General features: G+C 41.3%; 1 protein-coding gene across 1 annotated transcript in view; it reads right to left on the bottom strand.

Moving 5' to 3' along the window:
* Window positions 1-17,342, bottom strand: part of mocs3 (molybdenum cofactor synthesis 3) — a 63,570-nt gene extending 46,228 nt beyond the window's left edge. Inside the window, exons 1-6 of the mRNA XM_078557290.1 lie at window positions 17,110-17,342; window positions 14,734-14,869; window positions 9,821-9,913; window positions 8,616-8,736; window positions 1,526-1,599; window positions 1,327-1,445 (exon numbers count right to left, since the gene is read on the bottom strand). Coding sequence (XP_078413416.1) covers window positions 1,327-1,445; window positions 1,526-1,599; window positions 8,616-8,736; window positions 9,821-9,913; window positions 14,734-14,869; window positions 17,110-17,202 — 636 coding nt within the window. The 5' untranslated portion in view covers window positions 17,203-17,342. The remainder of the gene's footprint in view (window positions 1-1,326; window positions 1,446-1,525; window positions 1,600-8,615; window positions 8,737-9,820; window positions 9,914-14,733; window positions 14,870-17,109) is intronic.
* Window positions 17,343-22,677: the final 5,335 nt, after the last annotated feature.

Here is a 22,677-nt window from a genome sequence, read left to right as displayed (position 1 = left end):
TATGTTTCTCTCTCCACAGATGCTTTTTTCAGTTTTTCCAACATTTCTGTTTTTATTCCTCCAATGCATTGTTGTCTTCCGACTTTATACCCACCTTTCCTGAAATTCCAAGTCTAAATCCATCCAATCAGCTCTGCCCTTGCCACACTACCAAAACGGGTCTCATCAAAGTCACAAATGGCACGTATTTGACAGTGACAAAGGTAAAGTCCTCCTCGACCTGTCTACAGCCTTTCACATGGTTGACCACACCATCGTCCTCCAACATCTCTTCACTGTTACATGTGCCTCCAGTCTTAACATATTTTTAATTAGATGAGGGGAGCATAGGCATGGTAGCTAAATTTGCAGACTACACAAAGATAGGTAGGAAAATATTTTGTGAAGAAGGCATAAGGATTTTGCAGACGGATATAGATAGACTGAATGAGTGGGCAAAAATGTGGCAGATGGAGTATAATGTGGGAAAATGTTAAGCAGTTCACTTGGTGGGAAGAAGAAAAAAGCAGAGTATTACTTAAACAGTGCATAAGAATCAAGGTATTCTAGTGCACGAGTCACAAAAAGTTAGTATGCAGATACAGCACATAATTAAGAAGGCAAATGGAATGCTATCCTTTATTACGAGAGGAATTGAACATAAAAGTAAGGATGTTATGTTTCAGTTATGCAGGGCATTGGTGAGACCACATCTCGAATACCATGTGCAGTTTTGGTCTCCTTATTTAAGGAAGGATGTAAATACTTGGGAGGCAATTCAAAGGAGGTTTACTAGATTGATAACTGGAATGAGCAGGTTGTCTTATGAGGATAGGTTAGACAGACTGGGGTTGTTTCCACTGGAGTTTAGAAGAATGATTTGATTGAAGTATATAAAATCCTGAATGGACTTGACAAGGTGGACATGGAAAGAATGTTTCCTCTTGTGGGCGAGTCCAGATCTAGGGAACACTGTTTTAGAATTAGGATAGAGATGGGGAGAAATTTTTTCTCTGAGGGTTGTGAGACTTTGGAACTCTCTGGCTCAGAAGGCGGTGGAGGCGGGGCCACTGAATATTTTTAAGGCAAAGGTAAATAACTTCTTGTTAGGCAAGGGAATCAAAGGTTATTGAGATAGATGAGAATGGGGAACTCAAATCACAAACAGATCAGCCATGATCTTATTGAATGGTGGAGCAGGTTTGAGGGGCTAAATGGCCTCCTTCTGCTCCTATTTCGTATGTTCATGCAATTCAATCCACATCAACCGTATACTTTCAATGAAAACATGTGCAACATAATAAACATAATAAAGTTTAATATTATATTTTGTTATTGCTTCTTTACCTGTCCCTCCATTCTTAGAGCACTAGCTGATACCAGTGGCTTCCCATTCAGAACGCAGGCATCATTGACAAGAAACCGTGTGGGGACATTGTCAGAGCAATCTACTACAATGTCATATTTAATGAAATGAGTTAAGAAAAATCTAAAGAATCAAAAATAGTTTAAACCTAATCACAAAAAACAACATAAAAAGGATATTGTCGAATAAGTTGTTTTGCATTCTTGTAATTCAACTGAAAGTGGTATGGTATGCACTCAACATTTGAATTTAACCTGCAAACCAGAAACAAATGTTCAAAATTAATACAGAACAGAACAGGTTAAAAACTCATTTGTTTGTCCGATACCTTTCTAAATTGACAGTTGTGCAGACATGTAACAATGATGTAATTACGTAAGTACCAACCACTCAGCACCCTTTACCCCTGTGGTATAAATTGTTGTGATGTTTAAAACTTGGCATTCTTACGTTTGTCCTGATGAGTGGAAGATGAAAAGCTTCGGCAACATGTCTCTTTTTTCAGCATTATTCAATTTCTGAACTACAAAGCCATAATTTTATAATTTAAAAATAAAGTATCCTCTTAAAACCTTAATAGCCCTCATTGCCATTTTATTTCAAGAAGCAATAAATTAAAGGTTTATAACTGACTGTTCATCAGTGATTACAATATCTCTAGCATCAATCTGGAGAACTCAAAGAGATTACAGAATAATGTGGAGCGTTATTCCAAGGAACCATTCTCATGAATCCTTTCTGCAATCTCTTCAATGCCTTCACATATTTCCTAAAGTGCGGCACCCAGAATTGTACGCAATACTCCAGCTGACGCTGAACTGGTGTCTTATACAAGTTCAACATAACCTCCTTGTCCTTGTACTCTATACCCCTAATAAAGTCTGGGATACTATATGCGTTATTAACCACACTTTCAACCTGTCCTGCCACCTTCAATAACTTATGCACATATACACCCAGGTCCTTCTACTCCTGCACTCCCTTTTAAGCTGTACCCTTTATTTTATACTGTCTCTCCAGGTTCTTCCTACCAAAATGAATCACTTCACATTTCTCTACATTGAATTTCATCGGACACCTGTCTGCCCACTCCACCAACTTGTCTATGTCCTTTTGATATTTTACACTATCTCCTCAGTTCACAATGCTTCCAAGTTTCGTGTCATGTGCAAATTTTGAAATTGTGCCCTGTACACCAAGGTCTAGATCGTTAATTTATATCAGGAGAAGCAAGTGTCCCAACACTGACCCCTGGGGAGCTCCATTACAAACCTTCCTCTAGTCCAAAAAACATCCATTAACCACTACACACTGTTTCCAGTCACTCAGCCGATTTTGCATCCATGATGCTATTGTCCCTCTTATTCCATAAGCTATAAACTTTGCTTACAAGTCTGCTGTGCGACATTGTATAAAATGCCTTTAGGGAGTCCATGTATATCACATCAAAAGCATTGCCCTCATCAATCCTCTCTGTTACACCTTAAAAACTCCAGCAAGTTAATTAAACCTGATTCTCTCTTAAGAAATCCATGCTGGTCTTCCTTAATTAACCAGCATTTGTCCATGTGACTATTAATTTTGTACCGAATTACTGTTTCTAAAAGTTTCCCCATCACCAAAGTTAAACCGACTGGCTTGTAGATTTTGGGTTTATTTTTACCCCCTTTTTTGAACAAGGGTGTAACCTTTGCAATTCTCCAGTCTTCTGGCACCATCCCTGTGTCTAAGGAAGACTGAAAAATGATGGCTAGTGCCTCTGCAATTTTCACTCTCACCTCCCTCAGTGTCCTTGGATGCATCTCATCCGGTTCTGGTGGGTTATCAACCGTAAGTACAGACAGCCTATCCAATACCTCCTCCATATCAATTTTAAACCCTTCTGGTATCTGAATTAGCTCCTCTTTCACCACGGCCTGGGCAACATCTTCCTCCTTGGTAAAGGCAGATGCAAAGTATTCATTAATACCTCAGCTATGCCCTCTGCCTCCATGCGTAAATCCCCTTTTTGGTCCCTAATCAGCCCCACTCCTCTTTTTACCATCCTTTTATTATTTATATGTCTATATAAGACTTTGGGATTCCTTTTTGTTGGCTGCCAGTCTCTTTTCAAATTCCCTTTTTGCTTCTCTTATTTGCTTTTTCACCTCCCCTCTGAACCTTTTATATTCAGCCTGTCCTCAGTTGTATTATCTACCTAACATCTATCATGAGCACACTTTTCCTTATTTATCTTAATTTCTCATTTGTCATCCAAGGAGCATTGTTTGCCCTACCTTTCCCTTTAGAGGGAATATAACTTGACTGTGCCCGAACTCTCTCTTCTTTGAAGGTAGCTGTTTTTCCTGCCAACCTTTGACTCCAATTTATTCAGCCCAGATCCAACTCCAGTGAAGTTGGCTTTCCTCCAGTTAGTTATTCTTACTCTTGACTGTTCTTTGTCCCTTTCCATAGCCAGCTTAAACCTTATGATACAATGATCACTGTCCCTTAAATGTTTTCCTATTGACACTTGATCCACTTCTCCCACCTTATTCCCAGGAACCAGGTCTGGCAGTGCCTTTCTCATTGGACTGAAACACACGACGAAGAAATTTTTCCTGAACACTTTCTAGGAACTCTTGCCCCTCTCTGCCCTTTACATTATTACTATCCCAGTCTATACTCAGGTAATTAAAGTCCCCCATTTTAACTACTCTATAATTTTTGCAAGCCTTTGTAATTTCCTTACAAATTTTTTTCTCTATAACCTTCCACTTGTTGGTGGCCTAAAGTCTACACTGATCAATGTAATTGCACCTTTTTTGTTTCTTAGCTCTAGCCAAATAAATTTTGTCTTAACCCTTCTGGGTCATACTCTTTCTCCAGCACTGCAGTGCTCTCCTTAATCAATACCACAACTCCTTCTTTCCTTCCTTTCCTTTCTTTCATGTCCACCTTGTATCCAGGAATACTTAGCACCCAGTCCTGCCCTTCTTTGAGTTAGGTCTCTGTTATAGGTACGCCATCATATTTCTATATGACAATCAACACCTGTAACTCACCAATCTTACTTACCACATTCCGTGCATACACATATATGCACAGTAATCCTGGTTTAGATTTTATTGCTTTCTCCCTTATTCTGACCCCACCTATTAATTTACTATTACCTGTTCTAGTGCTATCTATGTCTCCCAGTATTCTGTGCACCTTGGTATTCCTTTCTGATATTACCTCCTGGGTTCCCACACCCCTACCAAGTTAGTTTAAACCCTTCCCAATAGCACGAGCGAGGAACTCAGTCCTGACTCTATTTAGGGAGGTGGACCCATCTCTCCAACAAAGCCATTCCAATATTTCAAGAATCTAAAGCCCTCCCTCCTGCACCATCTTTCCAGCCACGCATTCATCTGCTTTATCCTCCTATTTCTATACTTACTTGCGCATGGTACTGGCAGTAATCAGGAGATTACTACATTTGAGGTTCTGCTCACTAATTTCCTCCCTAACTTCCTAAATTCTGACTGTAGGACCACATCCCTCTTTCTGCCTATGCCATAAGTACCAATATGGACCATAACTGCCAGCTGTTCACTCTCCCACTTCAAGGTGCTCTGCAGCCAGTGACATCCTTGACCCTGGCAACAGAGAGGAAACACACCATCTTGGATTCATGTTTGCAGCCACAGAAACACCAATCTATTCCCCTAGCTATCAAATCAACTATCACTATTGCTCTTCCAATCTTCCTTGTACCCCTCTGTGTACAGCTGAGCAACCCACGATGCCATAAACTTGACTCTGACTGCAAATGAATCATCACTCTCATCAGTATGCATACTAAATACTGGTTGGAGAGTAGGATACACTCATGGGATTCCTGTACTACCTACTTGTTCCTTTTTGACTGTCTGGTGGCCACCCATTCCCTCCCTCCCTACATACTCTTAAACTGAAGGGTGACTACATCTATAAATGTGCTATCCATGAACCCCTCAACCTTATGGATGCACCGCAGTGATGCCAGATACTGCTCAAGCTCTGAAACCCAGAGCTCAAGCCGCTGCAACTAACATCACCTCCTGCACAAGACCACGACAAGCTCTCCGCTCAACAGGACATCATTCAGGCATTCCATATTGTAATCCAAAGGAATCTGTCTGCTGACATTCACTAGCAAGGCTTACACAAGTAATGGCCATCTAGGCACAGTACTAAAAGGTGACTAGTGACTATGGAACCCTAATCAACTGGTAATCATTTTAAGGAGAATTTAGAGTTCTAAATCAGCAATCAATCTGAAAAGAAAAAGCTAAATTATGTATCTTATCATGCCATCCTATGTTGGAAACCATGCATACAAACTTTCCAATTTGGTCAGAAAAAAGATTTTCTGAACAGGTTTGTGTATTAATTTTAGGCACAATTTAGAATATGCTAATTATTATTAAACATCTAGACTATTAGCACTCATCAATTTTGCTAATTGCTAAGTTATGCAACAGTTTTAACAACATTAACCATTTGCAATTTATTATAAAGTAATCTTGAAAGTAAGTTTTGTTTCCCTAAGGGTACTGATAGACACACCTCTATTCCACAAGTATTCTTCCAGAGTATGTTAAGATTGGTGTACAAGCTAAAAAATACAATATAATTGAGAGAGAAATTATTCATCAATGAGGGATCCAAAATCATACAGCACAGAAAGAGGCCATTTGGTCCATCATGCCTGTGTTGACTTTTTGGTAGACCTACTGAACTAATCCCACTTCCTTGCTCTTTCCTCACATCCCCGTCTGATTGAACATATCTTGAATTACATGCAACAATTATGCAGCTTTTAAAGCAAAGTTCAAGATGCTGTGGGAACAGAATATGTGGAAAAAAGGAACATTTTTTAGAATATTATGCTTCCTATGGTGTATCTTATTAAATTTTAACAGGATGCCTATGTTTCACTGGCAAGTCCCAGATCTTAATTTTAAATCTGCACTCTTAAAATTGTTACTAGAACATTCATATATCTCACACATTTGTGTTCTCTCAGATTTAACTATTTGGATCACTAAGCATTTAACCAGAAGCACATAAGGAATAGAAGCAGTAGGAGGCTATTTGGCCCTTTGAGTCTGCTCTGTCATCCAATACGATCAAGGTTAATCTACCTCAACTCCACCTTCCCACATCACCCCATATCCCTTAATTTCCTTAGTATCCAAAAAACTATCAATATCCATCTTGAATATCTTGAATTACTGAGAATCCACAGCCTTCTGGTGTAGAGAATTCCCAAGATTCAAGGCCCTCTGAGAGAAAAAATTTCTTCGAACCTCAGTCCTAAACATCCAACTCTTTAATCTAAGGTGGTGATCACCTCGTTCTAGAATTTCCAGCCAGGGAAAACATCTTCTCAGAATCAAGCCCTTAGGAATATTATATGTTCAATGAGATCACCTCTCATTCTTCTAAATTTCAGGGAATATATGCCCAATTTACTCAAGCTCTCTTCATAGGACAATCCTCTCAACCTAGGAGTTAGTCTGATGACTCTTCACTGCACAGGTAAGGAGACCAAAACTGTATAATAATGTACCAGGTGTGGTCTCACCATGGCCTATACAACTGCAGTAAGTTTTCTTCACTCTTATACTCCTCTTGCTTTCCTAATTGTTTGCTGTACCTGCATGTTAACTTTCTGATTCATACAAGGACACTCAGGTCCCTCTGAATACCAACATTTCTCAGACTCTCACCCTTTAAAAAACATTCCACCTTTCTATTTTTCTTCCAAAGTGGATAACTTCACACTGTGTCAGCCACGGCTGGTTGGTAGTACTCTTGCCTCTGAGTCACAAGGTTGTGGTTCAAGTCCTACTTCAGGACTTGAGCACAAAAATCAAGGCTAGTATTTCCGTGTGGTCATTGTGGGAGCTTGCTGTGCACAAATTGGCTGCCAGTCTCCTACATTACATCAATGATTACACTTCAAAAGTACTTCGCTGGCTGTGAAGCACTTTGCGACATCCAGTAGTTGTGAAAGGTGTGATGTAAATGCAAGTCTTTTTCTTTCAGCCTCACATTATATTTCATCTGCCACATTCTTACCTAGTCACTTAACCTATCTATACCCTTAACAGCCTCTCTGCATCCTCCTCACCGCTTACTTTTCCATCGTGGACAAACTTGGACTTGTTACATTCCCTCCTCTCATCTAAGTCATTGAACACTAAATCTCTTTGACACCTGCCAAACTATCACAGAGTAACCTTAACAAATTAGCATCGCAAGAGAAAACACACATTTACTTCAGGATGTGCCAAAACACTTTACAGCTAATGAAGTACTTCTGAAGTGTTCTCATCACTGGAATGCAGGAATTGTAGTAGCCAATTTCCATGCAGCAATTTCCCACAAACAATAATGAGATAATAACTAGATAATTGTTTGTTCATGATGTTTATTGAGACACAAATATTGGCCAGGATGCCAGGGAGAACTTACTTGAATAGTGTCATGTGATCTTTTACATCCACCTGAGTGGGCACATGTACCTACTTAAGTGTCAATGATAGAATGACTTTAACATTGCATAAATTGGTTTCTACATTTGGCTACACAACAGTGACTACACTTCAAAAAAGTAACTTGTTCGTTGCAAAACATTTGTAAGTCCCAAGGACACAGAAATTGCCAAGTAAATGCAAGTTTTTCCTTTCTTTCCTTAGTCAACAAGCATTTGTTACATAACTATTTCTTCTCCCCTTCAACAGAAGATTAATTTAGCCAGCAGCTGAGTCACAGACATACTAAAGGTCTTAGATTCCATTCGCAATGTGTGCTGAATTAGCTGATCTCAATCAGGATTGCAGAAGGCTATGGCAATTCATCTCAATGCCCCAGGTTTAAGGAAGAGAAGAAAATGGCCACACTTGATCACTATTCAGCAATGTTTGTTGGTAAGTGTGGATCTCTGGTAGAGAGACAAGATGAAACCTGTAACATTTAAATGGCACAGAGACACTCACTTTGGTGAGCTTACGGAAGATGACCTATACCAATGGAATCCATTTATCAGAAAGGAAAAAAACACCTTAAGAAAATTTAGTAAAGAGAGAAAACTGATGAGTAACAAATGTTAGAGGAATGTTTTTAAATTCAAGATGTTGCCAAATATGTCAACTATGGAAGCTGCTGGCTTAGTGATGTAGTGCTGTACCTGAGAAGAAAATAAGTTTTTTGAACACTCCAAAATGAAAAAGAAACAGACATAAACAAATATATTTACCGATTTATCATGGTCGCTGCAGACAACGCTTTCGACATGCCCAATTTATCCTCTGCATGGAGAACCTGTCTTTGTAGGTTACTAACCTCCACGTCATCATAATCAAGAAGTCCCAATCGACCTAAATTGACATTCGCACATTACAACATATCCCTACAAAAGCTTTGCCTGCCTCTCCCCACCCCCAAGTTTTATTAAAATATGTTGCTGAACAAATTTTATTTTTAGTAGATTAAATTTACCAAAAGGTACTCTAAACAAGGTCACTCTACCACAAGGCAAGGGATACAATTTTCATTTCACTGGCCTCTACAGAATACTTCAGGATTCAGAGAGGGCTGCTGCCACTGGTGTAAGTATTGATTTACCGATATTACTTTAAAAAAATTATGAATCCACTTGTTTCCCTGATGCTGTGAAATCTGCCCTGCAATATAAATACATTGTATCCCATATGAACAAGAATTCCAGCATACTAAAGAACTGCTTCTCTTGAAGCAGCTCTGGAAAATAAAGGGGGCATAAAATATTACCATATATGGTCACTGTTCCAGTGCACAAGCAAGGGCTCTGTCAGAAATGGACATGCAATCTACTCCCATATGTTATCATCAAATTATAAATCCTCACTTTTGAATTCCAGCTCCCTCAAGATAAATCTACTAGCCTTTTGATTGCATTTTATATCTGTGCACTAGCTTTTAGTGGTTTGTGTACATGGACACCCAAATTCCTTTGCTCCATCATAGCTCTTGGCATTTCACCATTAAGAAAATATTCCATTTTGTCTTTTTCAGATGACCTGTCTTTTCTACATTGAATTCTATCTGCTATAGTTTTGCCCACTTAAGTTTGCTGATGTCCCTCCCTTGCACATAACTCACTTGTGCCTTCCAACTTAGTGTTATCTGCAAATTGAATATACACCTCCCTATTCTTTTTAAAAAGTCATTAATGTATGTGGTGTAAAGCTGAAGAGGCAGTGTAAATCCTTGGGGACCACCATGCATCATGTCCCATCAATCAGCGAACAAACTCTTGACCCCTACTCCCAAGTAAAAGTACAACTTATGCAAGCAATACTGGTTCACAGTCATCCAAGTTTATTTTGTTTTGTTGACCTATAATAAGTCTCTCTCAATCCTCCTTAATCAAACCTTCTGGAGAAAAGAAATCAAAATTCAAAACCCAGAGTATAATCTTACCAATGCCTGCAGCAGCCAAGTACTGTGCTGCAGGGCAGCCTAGCCCTCCACATCCAACAATCAGAACAGCTTTCTTGGACAGATTCAGCTGACCTAGAAGCATTAAAGTATTTTAATTTTAAGTTAGTTTGAACATTTTAATCACTGAACTGCACTGTATCAACTATGGGGCCAATGGATTTATTTGTTAAATTCAGTACCAGGGCACACGGGACATTGAGGTTTCCTGGGGTTCTTTTTACACCGAGGATGTGGGACAGTACTAAATGTGATTGAAACAAAACTATGTCAACATTTAAGAATAGAAAGGTGATTAAAGGAAAAGAAAATAAACACCAAAGACTGAACAGCCTACTTCCGTGATCTAGTTCTTATGTGATATTGTGCAATTCCTCTAATAGGAAATTTAATTATAAAAATCTGCACATTTAACCAAAATACTTGTCATAACTGTCAATGATGCTATGGTTAGTGTTTCAATGTTGATGGGGGCATGGCTTGCCTGTCCCATAATGCCGAGAGTCACACAATAGCAGCTATTTTTTAATGAGGATATAGATATATGATTTTCTTTAAAAATTACTGCAAAGTGTCTGAATTCAGGCCATGGCCTCTGGAGAGGCAATGCAGAAATGTTTTCCTTTGTGCTAGGTTACCATATTGTTTTTCCATTATGTAAGCTTCAAGGTTAAATCATTTTTCAAAATTTCTTTTTGCATCATGTAGCACATCAGTTTATGATTTGGGAGTGTGCTAATTAGAAGCAAGATGCTTCTCCATAGATTGCAATGGCGTTCCCCAGACAATATTTTCACATTTCTGGGCGACTGGCTCAAAAAGAAAACGCGTATGGAGACCTAAAACTAGTTTGCATTTCAAATGTATACTATAGATAATACTGCACCAATAATTTAATTAATTGGGTGTATTTCTCTTTCACATGTTGGAATAATTAGTCTTTAATATATGTGAAACTCAAAAGTGCAGAGTTACAATGTTGATAAGGAGAACAACAGGAATTTCTTCTTTGGAAAACACTACCAGTTAACACTTGAAATGGGCATTAGTATGACTTCTGAGTGGCAGGTCAGATGATTGATCAGAATATAAAGAACAGCAGAGAATTACTAAAAGCTTAATAAGGAGAAAGAAATGAGAGTTTGAGAGGAAGCTAGCTAGAAATGTAAAAACAGATAGCAAGAGTTCCCACAGATATTTAAAAATGAAAAGAGTAAGTAAAGTGAGTGTTGGTCCTCTAGAGTGTGACAATGGGGAATTAATAGTAGATAATAAGAAAATGGTGGATGAAATGAACAAATATTTTGCTGCTATCTTCACTATAGAGGATAAAAAAGATTCCAGTAATAACTGTAAATCAGGAGGTGGGAGGGAGAGAAGTAGGGAAGTAGCGAGCAAACTGATGGAGCTGCAGGCTGACAAGTCTCCAGGGTCCTGATGAACTTCATCCTAGGGACTTAAAAGAGGTGGCTAATGAGGTATTACATATGTTGGTGTTAATTTTCCAAAATTCCCTAGATTCTTGAAAGAAGCAAATATAAGTCTTCTATTCAAGAAGGGAGGGAGGCAGAAAACAGGAAGCTTGACGTCTGTCACGGGGAAGATATTAAAATCAATCATTAAAAAGGTTATAGCTGGACACAGAGAAACTCAAGGTATTCGGAAAGAGTCAGCATGGTTTGATGAAAGGGAAATCATGTTTAACAAATTTATTACAGTTCTTTGAAGGAGTAACATGTGCTGTGGATAAAGGGGAACTTGTAGACGGACTGTACCTGGATTTCCAGAAGGCATTTGATAAGGTGCCACCTCAAAGGTTATTGCGAAAAATAAAGGTTCATGGTGTGAGGTAACATATTAGCATGGATAGAAGATTGGCTGGCTGGCAGAAAATAGAGTATGTATAAATGGGTCTTTGTCTGATTGGCAGGATGTGACGAGTGGAGTCCCGCAGGTCTGTGCTGAGGCCTTAACTTTTAAAAATTTACATCAATGACTTAGATGAGGGGAGCGAAGGCAGGGTAGCTAAATTTCCAGACGACACAAAGATAGTTAGGAAAGTATGTTGTGAAGACGACATATGGAGTTTGCAGACGGATATAGATAGGTAAACTGGATTGTAAACAGTGAGAAGGACAGTGTTGAACTTCAAAAGGACATAGACAAGTTGATGGAGTGGGAAGATAGGTGGCAGATGAAGTTCAATATGGAGAAGTATGAGGTGATCCATTTTGGTAGGAAGAACATGGAGAGACAATATAAAATATGGAGTACAATTCTAAAGGGTGTGCAGGGGTAGAGGGACCTGGGTGTACGCGTGCATAAGTCATTAAGGGTGGCAGGACAGGTGGAGAGAGCAGTTAATAAAGCATATAATATCCTAGGCTTTATTAATAGTGGCATGGAGTACAAGACAAGGAGATTATGCTAAATTTGTATAGATAGAACTCAGCTGGATTATTATGTACAGTTCAGGGTTCCATACTTTAGGAAGGATGTGAAAGCTTTGGAGACAGTGCAAAAGATGTTTACAAGAATGGTTCCAGGGATGAGAAACTTCAGTTATGAAGATACATTGGAGAAGCTGGGACTGTTCTACTTGGAGAGGGGAAGGTTAAGATGAGGTTTGATAGAGGTGTTCAAAATCATGCAGGGACTTGACAGAGTAAATAGGGACAAACTGTTCTTGCTCTTAAAAGGATCGAGAACGAGAGTGCACAGATTTAAAGTAATTTGCAAAAGATGCAAATGCAATGTGAGAAAAAACTTTTTCACATAGCAAGTGGTTCGGGTCTGGAATGCACTGCCTGGAAGTGTGGTAGAGGCAGATTCAATCCAGGCATTCAAGAGGGCATCAGGTGATTACTTGAATAGAAACAATGTGCAGGGTTACAGGGAAAATGCAGAAGAATGGCACTAAGTCATAGTGGCCATTCATAAGCCGGTTCAGACACAATGGGCCAAATGGCCTCCTTCTGTATCATAACAATTCTATGATTCTGTGAGGCTGAGTGAGAGGGCAAAAATCTGGCCTATCTGAGTATAATGTGGAAAATCTGAAGTTGTTTACTTTGACAGGAAGAATAAAAAAGCAGAGTATTACTTAAATGGAGAATGACTGCAGAATTCCAAGGTGCAGAGAGATCTAGCTGTTCTAGTGCATGAGTCACAAAAGGTTAGTGTGCAGGTACAACACACAACCAAGAAGGTGAATGGAATGCTATCCTTCATTATGAGAGGAATTGAACATTAAAATAAGGGTAAAAGCAAAGTACTGCAGATGCTGGAAATCTGAAACAAAAACAGAAAATGCTGGAAAAACTCAGCGGGTCTGACAGCATCTGTGGAGAGAGAAAAACAAAGTTAAAGCTTCAAGTCCGTATGACCCTTCTTCAAAGAAGGGTCATACGGACTCGAAATGTTAACTTTGTTTTTCTCTCTCCACAGATGCTGTCAGACCTGCTGAGTTTTTCCAGCATTTACTGTTTTTGATTAAAATAAGGGTGTTATGTTTCAGTTATATAGGACATTAGTAAGACCACACCTTGAATACTGTGTGCTGTTTTGGTCTTCTTATTTAAGGAAGGATGTAAATGCGTTAGAGGTGATTCAGAGGAGGTTTACCAGATTGATACCTGGAATGAGCGGGTTATCTTATGAGGATAGGCTGGACAAGCTGGGCATGTTTCCACTCGAGTTTAAAAGTGTGAGGGGTGACTTGATTGAAGTATGTAAGATCCTGAATGGCCTTGGCAAGATGGATGTTGAAAGGATGTTTCCTCTTGTGGGTGAGTCCAGAACTAGGGGGCACTATTTTAAAATTAGGTGTTGTCCTGATAGGACAGAGATGAGGGAAAATTTTTCTATCGGAGGTGCGACTTTGGAACTCTCTGCCTCAGAAGGCAGTGGAAGTGGGGTCACTGAATATTTTTAAGGCAGAGGTAGACAGATTCTTGTTAGGCAAGGGAACCAAAGGTTATAGGGGTAGATGGGAATTTGTAATTTGAAACACAAACAGATCACCCTTGATCTTATTGAATAGCACAGCAGGCTTGTGGGGCTAAATGGCCTACTTCTGCTCCTATTTCATATGTTCTCTCACATCAAAAATGTAGGCCAAGCAGTCAGTCCTCCAGAAGAACAGGGCTACAATGCTTAATCAAAATCTCTAGGTTTGTCATCCTCATAGGGAAGTTTCTGCAGCTGCACCTCATAATTCTGTTTTCAAGCAAAAAATACATAATGAGTAAAAGTAGCAATGTTACTTTGCTCATGGATCTTTTACCCTGGTTAAGGCACCAACGAGAAGTCTGCTCCTCACGCAGAAATTCAAACGCACTATCCCTTTCTGAAATTGGTTATTTAAGCAGGCATGGAAGCAGGTCGAAGCTCTTCAACCTGATAAACTTGACAGGACTCTGTCCTCACTAAAAGGTTTTTGGCAGTATCTTGCTACACCATCCATTATTAAAAAGTTAATTTGAAATGTGTTTTTCAGGGATGGACAATTTACTAGTTACAACGTAACTGTCAACGGAGAAAACAAATTTGCTTTTAATAGTAAGATAATCAGTTACATATGGTCCACTTATGCCACCAGCACCATTATATACAATGTTGATTCAGATGGCTAAGTGGGGATTACCGATGTGTTGTACCAGAGTTGTTTCAAGCAGCTTTGAACTTCAAAGCTCCCCAAACTGAATTCCAATTTCACTTGCTGGGCCACAAATTACTAAATTTATTGAGTTCAATTGCACAACTTTCCAATAGCGGGATTAACTCATGATCTCTGGGGTTGCTAGTCCAGTACTATGACCACCAGGTCTCATAGACTTAATGCATTATATATGAAACTATATAATTTACATTCATTCTAATGTCTCCGCCAATACCTTTGACTCCAAACTCTGGAATGACAAGCTGTCTGCTGTACCTCATGATCTCTTCTTTGGAGAGGAGTTTTTCTTCCAATGGAGGCACCTTGGTCAGTTGCTTAACTAACGTAACAGTATTTTCAGACTGAGAGTTCTGAAAAGAAAACAGATATTTACCAAACTGGGAGAAGAAGAAAAGTATGTTCTGAAAAATGTGATTGACCTGAAACGCTGACTCTGTTTCTCTCTCCACAGATTCTGCCTGGCCTGAATACTGCCAGCACTTTTTTTGTTTAAAAATGATATGTGGCCCAGTCTAGCACATCAATCCTTTAATATCCATTGCAGATTATTTTACCCAAAATTAAAATGACCAAAATGAATACTTTAACATGTCTAAACCTACTTGAATTGATACTTTCAGTCATAATACAATCTGGACAGAAAAAAAGCACAAAATGAATTTGAAACGATGGAATACACTGCATTGTTACACCATCAGGGAACCAGAAAAGTCAAAGAATTGAAAAGCATATGCAGAAACATAGAGCAAAATGGAAGTTGCAGAGGTAAAGGAGGCCTAGACCATGGAGGAATTATCAAAGACAAGGGTTTTGAAATTCATCTTAGGCAGATAGGGAGCAATTAAGATTTGCAAGCACAGGGATAACAGGATAGTATTGCTGATAAGCCACAAATACCACTATAGTCCCATGCACTAACTTTAATAGAAAACACTTTACACAAAATAAAGTTGCATGCACTTCACGTGTACATTTACTTAACATCTACATCATTTAGGGAAAAAACTTTCCAGATTTTCTCTTTCACCAAAGTTTGGAATTCTTATTAGACAGAGCACATGTTAGTGCAGCTCTAGGTTTTTGTCCAGCAACATTAAACAGTATTTTGACTTCAAGGTAATTACTAAGAACACTGCTTCACACAACGAGACCCACCAGATCCACCCCCGTTCTCTATTCAGAAAGTGATTAGCTGCCCTTTGCTGTAACATGCCTTGTTGGTTGGACTTGCTTTCTCTTGCTGGTTTGGATCAGTTAGTCCAGTTGTGAGAGTTGACCACATTGACAGCTCCACTTCCATGAAATGTTGCTACAGTTTGTACAGTGCTGTAGTTTGGCATTTTCACCCATGTTAGCAAATAATAATTTAACAGTAACTGATGAAATACAGAATACACAACACAAACTTGCATGTGTGGCTAATGCAACAAAAACAAAAATACCTGGAAAAACTCAGCAGGTCTGACAGCATCTGCAGAGAGGGACACAGTTAACGTTTCGAGTCCATATGACTCTTCATCAGAAGAGTCATCATTCATTCATACGGACTCGAAACGTTAACTGTATCCCTCTCCGCAGATGCTGTCAGACCTGAGTTTTTCCAGGTATTTTTGTTTTTGTTCTAGATTTCCAGCATCCACAGTATTTTGCTTTTATCTTATGTGTGGCTAATGTACTGGATAACAGAGAACAGGAGGATGGGACTTAAGTGTGGGAGAGGATGCAAGCAGCCAAGTTGAGGATGAGTTCCATTGAGCAAAACTCAAGAAGGCAACAAGGTGAACTCTGCAGGCGACAACGCATTTAGTAGCACTATGATTGAGGAAGGGTAATGCTAAGGTTTGAAATAGGCAATCTTGATAGTGGCAAGGATGTCTAGCTTTAAATTCTGCTGAGGGCAAAACATGCTGAATTCATTCTGAAGAATAAACCTGAAAGGGACAGGAGTGTTTTAGGTGGGAAAACAGAATGGCTTAGGTCTTGCTGATAAATTAAGTTCTTGTCCATCAACAGCCAGGTTCTTTTTATTAATCCATGGGGTGGGGGCATTGCTGGCTAGGCCAGCACTTATTGGCCATCCCAAATTGCCTTTGAGAAGGTGGTGGTGAGCTGCCTTCTTGAACTGCTGCAATCCATGTGGTGTAGATACACCCACAGTGCTGTTAGGAATAGAGTTCTAGGATTTTGACCAAGTGATGTAAAGGAACGGTGATATATTTCCAAGTCAGGACGGTGGGTGGCTTGGAGGGGAACTTCCAGATGGTGGTGTTCCCACGCAAAACAGTTGAACAACACAGTGGAAGGACTATAGAGACAGGAATCATTCAGTTCTATAAAGTAATTCCAGCGTTAGATTAGAGCATAACTGATCTGTATCTCAACTCCATCCACTTGACTTGGTGTGTAATCTTAACCTTGCCCAATATATCTATTCAACTTCAGTTTTCAGACGGATCGGGAGGAAGCAGGAGGAACCTATTGCCAATATTTATTAAAATCGTTTGTTGCATTTAATCCTCCCTCGGAGTAAGGGCATTGATGAAATATAGATAGCTTCTCAGTAAAGTCTGATGGAGCGGACACTCTGTACCTGATGCAGGCGTGCGACCGCTGCCCTCAACCTCTCCACCTCCTGCTCCTTCTTGAGCAGTTCATCCCTCAGCCTCTCCACCTCCGCCTCCATGGTCGGGGAGGAAAACGGTTACTTAAATCGCGCTGTGCCACGTGCCCCTCCGACTTTAAGACAGAACTCAGCTGGAGGACCAGAAACAGTGCAACACACCAAAAGCTGCCTGTTCTTGATATGGCCGATCTCCGCGTGAATGACCCCTTTACAAAGATGGCCGCCGGTTCGCCAGCAAATCTGCCGAAATGACCCGCATACCAACAGCTGATATATTATCAAGATGGCCGTCCGCCCCGCAGTGCCTCCCTTACAAACATGGCCACCTACCGCTTTGCGAGGCCCTTACAAAGATGGTCACCGCCGCGTTTTGCATCCCTTACAAAGATGGCCACCTACCGCGTTGAAATTCCCTTACCAAGGTGGCCACCCCGCTCTCCCCACCGACGCCAACTTCCATCCCTTGCTCTCCTCCAGGAATTGAAGAAATCTTCAGGACATTGCTCTGTGCAACCCTGGAAAAAGAATCGAGGCATTATTAAAAAATGATTTTTTTCACTTTCTTTGAACATTTTACCAGATATAAAAATATTGGAAATAGGGAGAAAGGCTGTTTGGCTTACAGTCAAGCATCATACAATTTGGTAATGACAGTTCCGAAGAAGAGACATACTGGACTTGAAAAATTGGGCAGAATTTTACGCTCGGCATGTGTGTGCATGCCTGACACGCCCGAGCGTAAAATGACACACGATGTCGTCAGGCGTGTGTCCCAACATCTGCATGATATTTCGTTCAGCAGATGCACACTGGAGTCGGCAGCGTGCCCACCGATAATTAAAAGGCCTATTAAGGCCATTGACAAGTTAATTAAATTCAAATTTACACTGCCCATCCAACCTTACGGTTGGCGGGCAGGCAAAAAGGCCAAGCGGCCTTTACGTTTTTTAGGAATCCTCATCCATGAGCTGGATGAGGTTTCCTAAAGCAAATAAACATTAAATAAAAACTTTATTTTGGAATTAAAAGCGTGTCCCATCTCACATGAGGGGACATGTTTTATTAAATTTTTTCTGTCTTTATTAATTTTTTTAAAAAGTGCTTCAATCTCCCTGAGGCAGCTCCATGTCTCAGGGAGGTTGAAGCGCTCTTTTGCGCGCATGCACGAACTGCGCACTAAGCCCAGCTCTCCCTCCTCCCCCCACCTGTACAGGCAGCGCTCAGCACTGCCGCTTGCGATTCACGCAGACCGGGTCTTAATTGGCCTGCCCGCGTGAAATCGCAGAGTGGAGCCAATCGCGGGTGGCGGGCAGTTGCCCAACCAACCCTGCCGATAACACCCACCAAGGGCAAAATCCTGCCCATTATCTCTGTTTCTCTCTCCGCACATGCTGCCAGACCTGCTGAGTTTTTCCAGCATTTCCTGTTTTTATTTTGGATTTCCAGCACCGCAGTATTTGGTGTAGGCAATGTGTCACAAGGATGGATGTATTGGCTGACTAGTGGCTGGAGTGTAAGGCAAGTAATCTGATGAAATCTTCAGGAATACATTTAATCACGGTTGGCAACCTTGGGTTTTCTCCCCATTGTTCTTCTGTTATCGAGTAACACAGTCACTTTTCCTGTGATCTCACTTTTATAAACAATTACAAATTTAATGTTTAGAAAGTAGCATTTCAATTCAACGCATATCTCAAACTTCAAATATTGAATCAGTGGAATGGTCTTTTAAAAACTTGCCACAGCTCAAGCGTCCATCCTAAGCCCCAGTTTGGGTTGTCATTTCCAAGATTGCCCCGGAATTAAAGGTTGAACCCCTGGACACTGCAGCAGTGGTGTAGTGCTGCCGGAGCACTGCGGAGTAGCACTCCCGCACTTCCAACCAGTGCTCAGGGAGCAAAGTGTGGGGGAACGGAGGCCCAGGGCCCCGGGGAACAGAGGCTGACTGCGGGGGCCCTGGGCCTCAGTGAGGAGAGGCTGGCTGCGAGGCCCAGGGCCCTGCTGAGGAAAGGCTGGCTGCGAGGCCCTGGGCCCCACGGACGAGAGGCTGGCTGGGAGGCCTGGGAGTGAAACACCCCCAAGATCGGGGGTGGGGCTGCATGGGAGGAAGAGGCTGACTGCTGTGTGTGTGCGTGGTGGGGAGGGGAGTGAGAGAGTGAGTGTGTGTGTGCGGCAGACCCATTTGTATCCAGTAAACGGGCCCTCTCCTTCAGGAGTGAGCCGACCCTGACAACAGTCTCCACCCAGGGGGGCGCCTCCTGGCACTGCAATGTAGTTGGCAACTGGGGTAGCCATCATCGCAGCAGGATGTGGTGTACAGGAGTGTGCCACCAGCTCACCAGGGGAGAGAAGCACATTCTGCAGGTAAATCCCACACCCTAGCACTGGGTTGAGGTCGTCAGTCCACTTCAAGCCTTCATACCCTCAGAAAGAGCAATGTATTCTGCTTTTCAATTAATACCCTTTCTTCCTTTGTGTTATCGCAAGCAGGAGCGAATCAGGCAATGGCCTCTATTATAGAATCTCAGTACCAGGGCTGCGAACCTCTTTAGGTTTCCCAACCTGATAAATATTTTATAAGGATCAAAACTTGGGTCATGTAAAGACAAATGCTCCAGGAGTATAGAGGATTCTTTAGACCCCAGAAGTTTTGTCAATCATTTCACTTATCCTATTTGAAGCACAACCACAATACCTAAAATGAAAAGGCAATGTATATTATGAAACAATGATAATTGGTCAGAAATTAGGGTTTGTTACCTTATTCAATAGATAGGATGGCAGGTGCAGGTAAGAATTTCTTCCTTACTCAACATGTTGGGAAGTAACAGATTTAATCAGTAGCAGTACTCCTGAGATGATATCCGATTTCCATGTAGGAACCATAAAATTTCACAGCACAGGAGGAAGCCACTCAGCCCATCACTGTAACTGCACAGCTGTCAGAAAGAACTCCCCATGCCATCCCAATCCCCATACTCCTCTATTTTTTTTATTTCAGATATGAAACATGATGGATTCTATTCCTGCCACTGTTTCTGGTGGGGACATTCCATGTCCTAACAACCCCTCAATTCATATCAATAGTCATCATATCACCAGATTTCATTTGGTTGTGAAAATTATTACAATAGACAACTTGGTACCTGCTGTAAAAATGGACTAAATTTTCAGGTATAAAGAAAGGTTTCAGAAATGGAGATTGGGATGTGCTGGTTGATGGAAATAATTAATAGGAAAGAAAAATTAAGTTATTTAAATATATAGTCAAAAAATCTTATGTCCTTTTCATTAATAGGAGAGTAAGCTAAAATCTGAATGTTTTAATAAAGGTACAAAGGGAAAGTAGCCTCAACAATAAATATTCCATAAAGTATAAAACCATGGCAAGATTGCATGTAAAGGTATCAGATACAGCTGAAGTTAACTAAAGCCACAATTGAATGCCAAAAATGTATCGGAGAAAACAGTTGATCAGGTGGCATTCCCATGGTAAAACTTCATGGGCAGAATTTTCCAGTCGGCGTGCGGGGGCGGCCCGACACGCTGACGCATAAAATGACGCACAATGACGTTGGGCATGCGTCCTGATGTCACCACACGCCATTGCAATATTTCAGAAGGCAGGCGCGCTATGAGTTCCAAGACACGCCTGCCATTAATTAATGGGCCAATTAAGGCCCTTGAGGCAGCAACTGAAGACAATTTTTCAAAGCCCATGTGATTTTCAGTGCATCGCACGGGCGCAACGGGCAGATGGGTAGGCCACATTTTTAAAAACCTCATCCACAGGTGGGATAAGAGGGGCGAGTGGGCTTGCTAATGCGAGTTTTTAGAACTTTAGTTTATTACTTACTGCTACTTGTTTGTGTGAACAGGACAATTTCATTTCGCTTCAGAGCTGCTTCGACAGAAAGAACAGGCTTCAGTTCAGGACTCTGGAGGAATCATAACACTTGGGGCCTCCATCTGCTTTTTTTATTCGTTCAAGTGATGTGAGCACCACTGGCTAGGTCAACATTTATCGCCTATCCCTTATTGCCCTTGAGAAGCAGTGGTGAGCTGCCTTCTTGAACTGTTGCAGTCCACGTGGTGTAAGTACACCCACTGTGCTGTTAGGAAGGGAGTTCCAGGATTTTGACCCAGCGACAATGAAGGAACGGCGACATATTTCCAAGTCAGGATGGTGAGTGTCTTGGAGGGGAACTTCCAGGTGGTGGTGTTCCCATGTGTCTGCTGTCCATGTCCTTCTAGGTGGTAGCAGTTGTGGGTTTGGAAAGTGCTGTCTCAGGAGACTTGGTGAGTTCCTACAGTGCATCTTGTAGATGGTGCACACTGCTGCCACTGTGCATCGGTGCTGGAGGAAGTGAATGTTTGTGGATGGGGTAACAATCAAGCGGGCTGCTTTGTCCTGAATGGTGTGAAGCTTCTTGAGTGTTGTTAGAGCTGCACTCATCCAGGCAAGTGGAGAGTATTCCATCACACTCCTGACTTGTGCCTTGTAGATGGTGGACAGGCTTTGGGGAATCAGGAGGTGAGTTACTCACCACAAGATTCCTAGCCTCTGAACTGCTCTTATAGGAACAGCATTATAATGGCTAGTCCAGTTCAATTTCTGGTCAATGGTAACCCCAAGGATGTTGATAGTGGGGGATTTAGTGATGGCAATGCCATTGAATGTCAAGGTTGGATTCTCTCTTGTTGGAGATGGTCATTGCCTGGCACTTGTGTGGCTCACATATTACTTACCACCTGTCAGCTCAAGCCTGGACATTGTCTGGGTCTTGCTGCATTTGGACATGGACTGCTTCAGTACCTGAGGAATCACACATGGTGCTGAACATTGTGCCATCATCAGCGAACACCCCCGTTCTGACCTTATGATGGAAGGAAGGTCATTGATGAAGCAGCTGAAGATGGTTGGGCCTAAGACACTACCCGAGGAACTCCTGCAGTGACGTCCTGAAACCGAGATGATTGATCTCCAACAACCACAATCATCTTCCTTTGACTCCAACCAGTGGAGAGTTCTCCCCCGGATTCCCATTGAATCAAGTTTTGCTTGGGCTCCTTGATGCCACATTTCGGTCAATTGCTGCTTTGATGCTGTCACCTATGGAGTTCAGCTCTTTTGTCTATCTTTGAACCAAGGTTTTAATGAGGTCAGGAGCTGAGTGTCCCTGGCGGAACCCAAACTGAGCGTCAGTGAGCAGGCTATTGCTAAGCAAGTGCTGTTTGATAGCACTGTTGATGACCCTTTCCATCGCTTTACTGATGATCGAGAGTAGACTGATGGGGTGGTAATTGGCTAGGTTGGATTTGTCCTGCTTTTTATGTACAGGACATACCTGGGCAATTTTCCACATAGCCGGGTAGGTGCCAGTGTTATAACTGTACTGGAACAGCAAGTTCTGGAACACAAGTCTTCAGAGCTGTTTGTGGAATATTGTCAGGGCCCATAGCCTTTGCAGTATTCAGTACCTTCAGCCATTTCTTGATATCACGTGGAGTGGAGTGAATTGAATTGGTTGAAGA

This window comes from Cetorhinus maximus, chromosome 14 (genome assembly GCF_964194155.1).
Source record: "Cetorhinus maximus chromosome 14, sCetMax3.hap1.1, whole genome shotgun sequence".
NCBI lineage: Eukaryota > Metazoa > Chordata > Chondrichthyes > Lamniformes > Cetorhinidae > Cetorhinus > Cetorhinus maximus.
The sequence above is the reverse complement of the archived record's forward strand: the minus strand, read 5'-3'. Positions and strand labels throughout refer to the sequence as shown.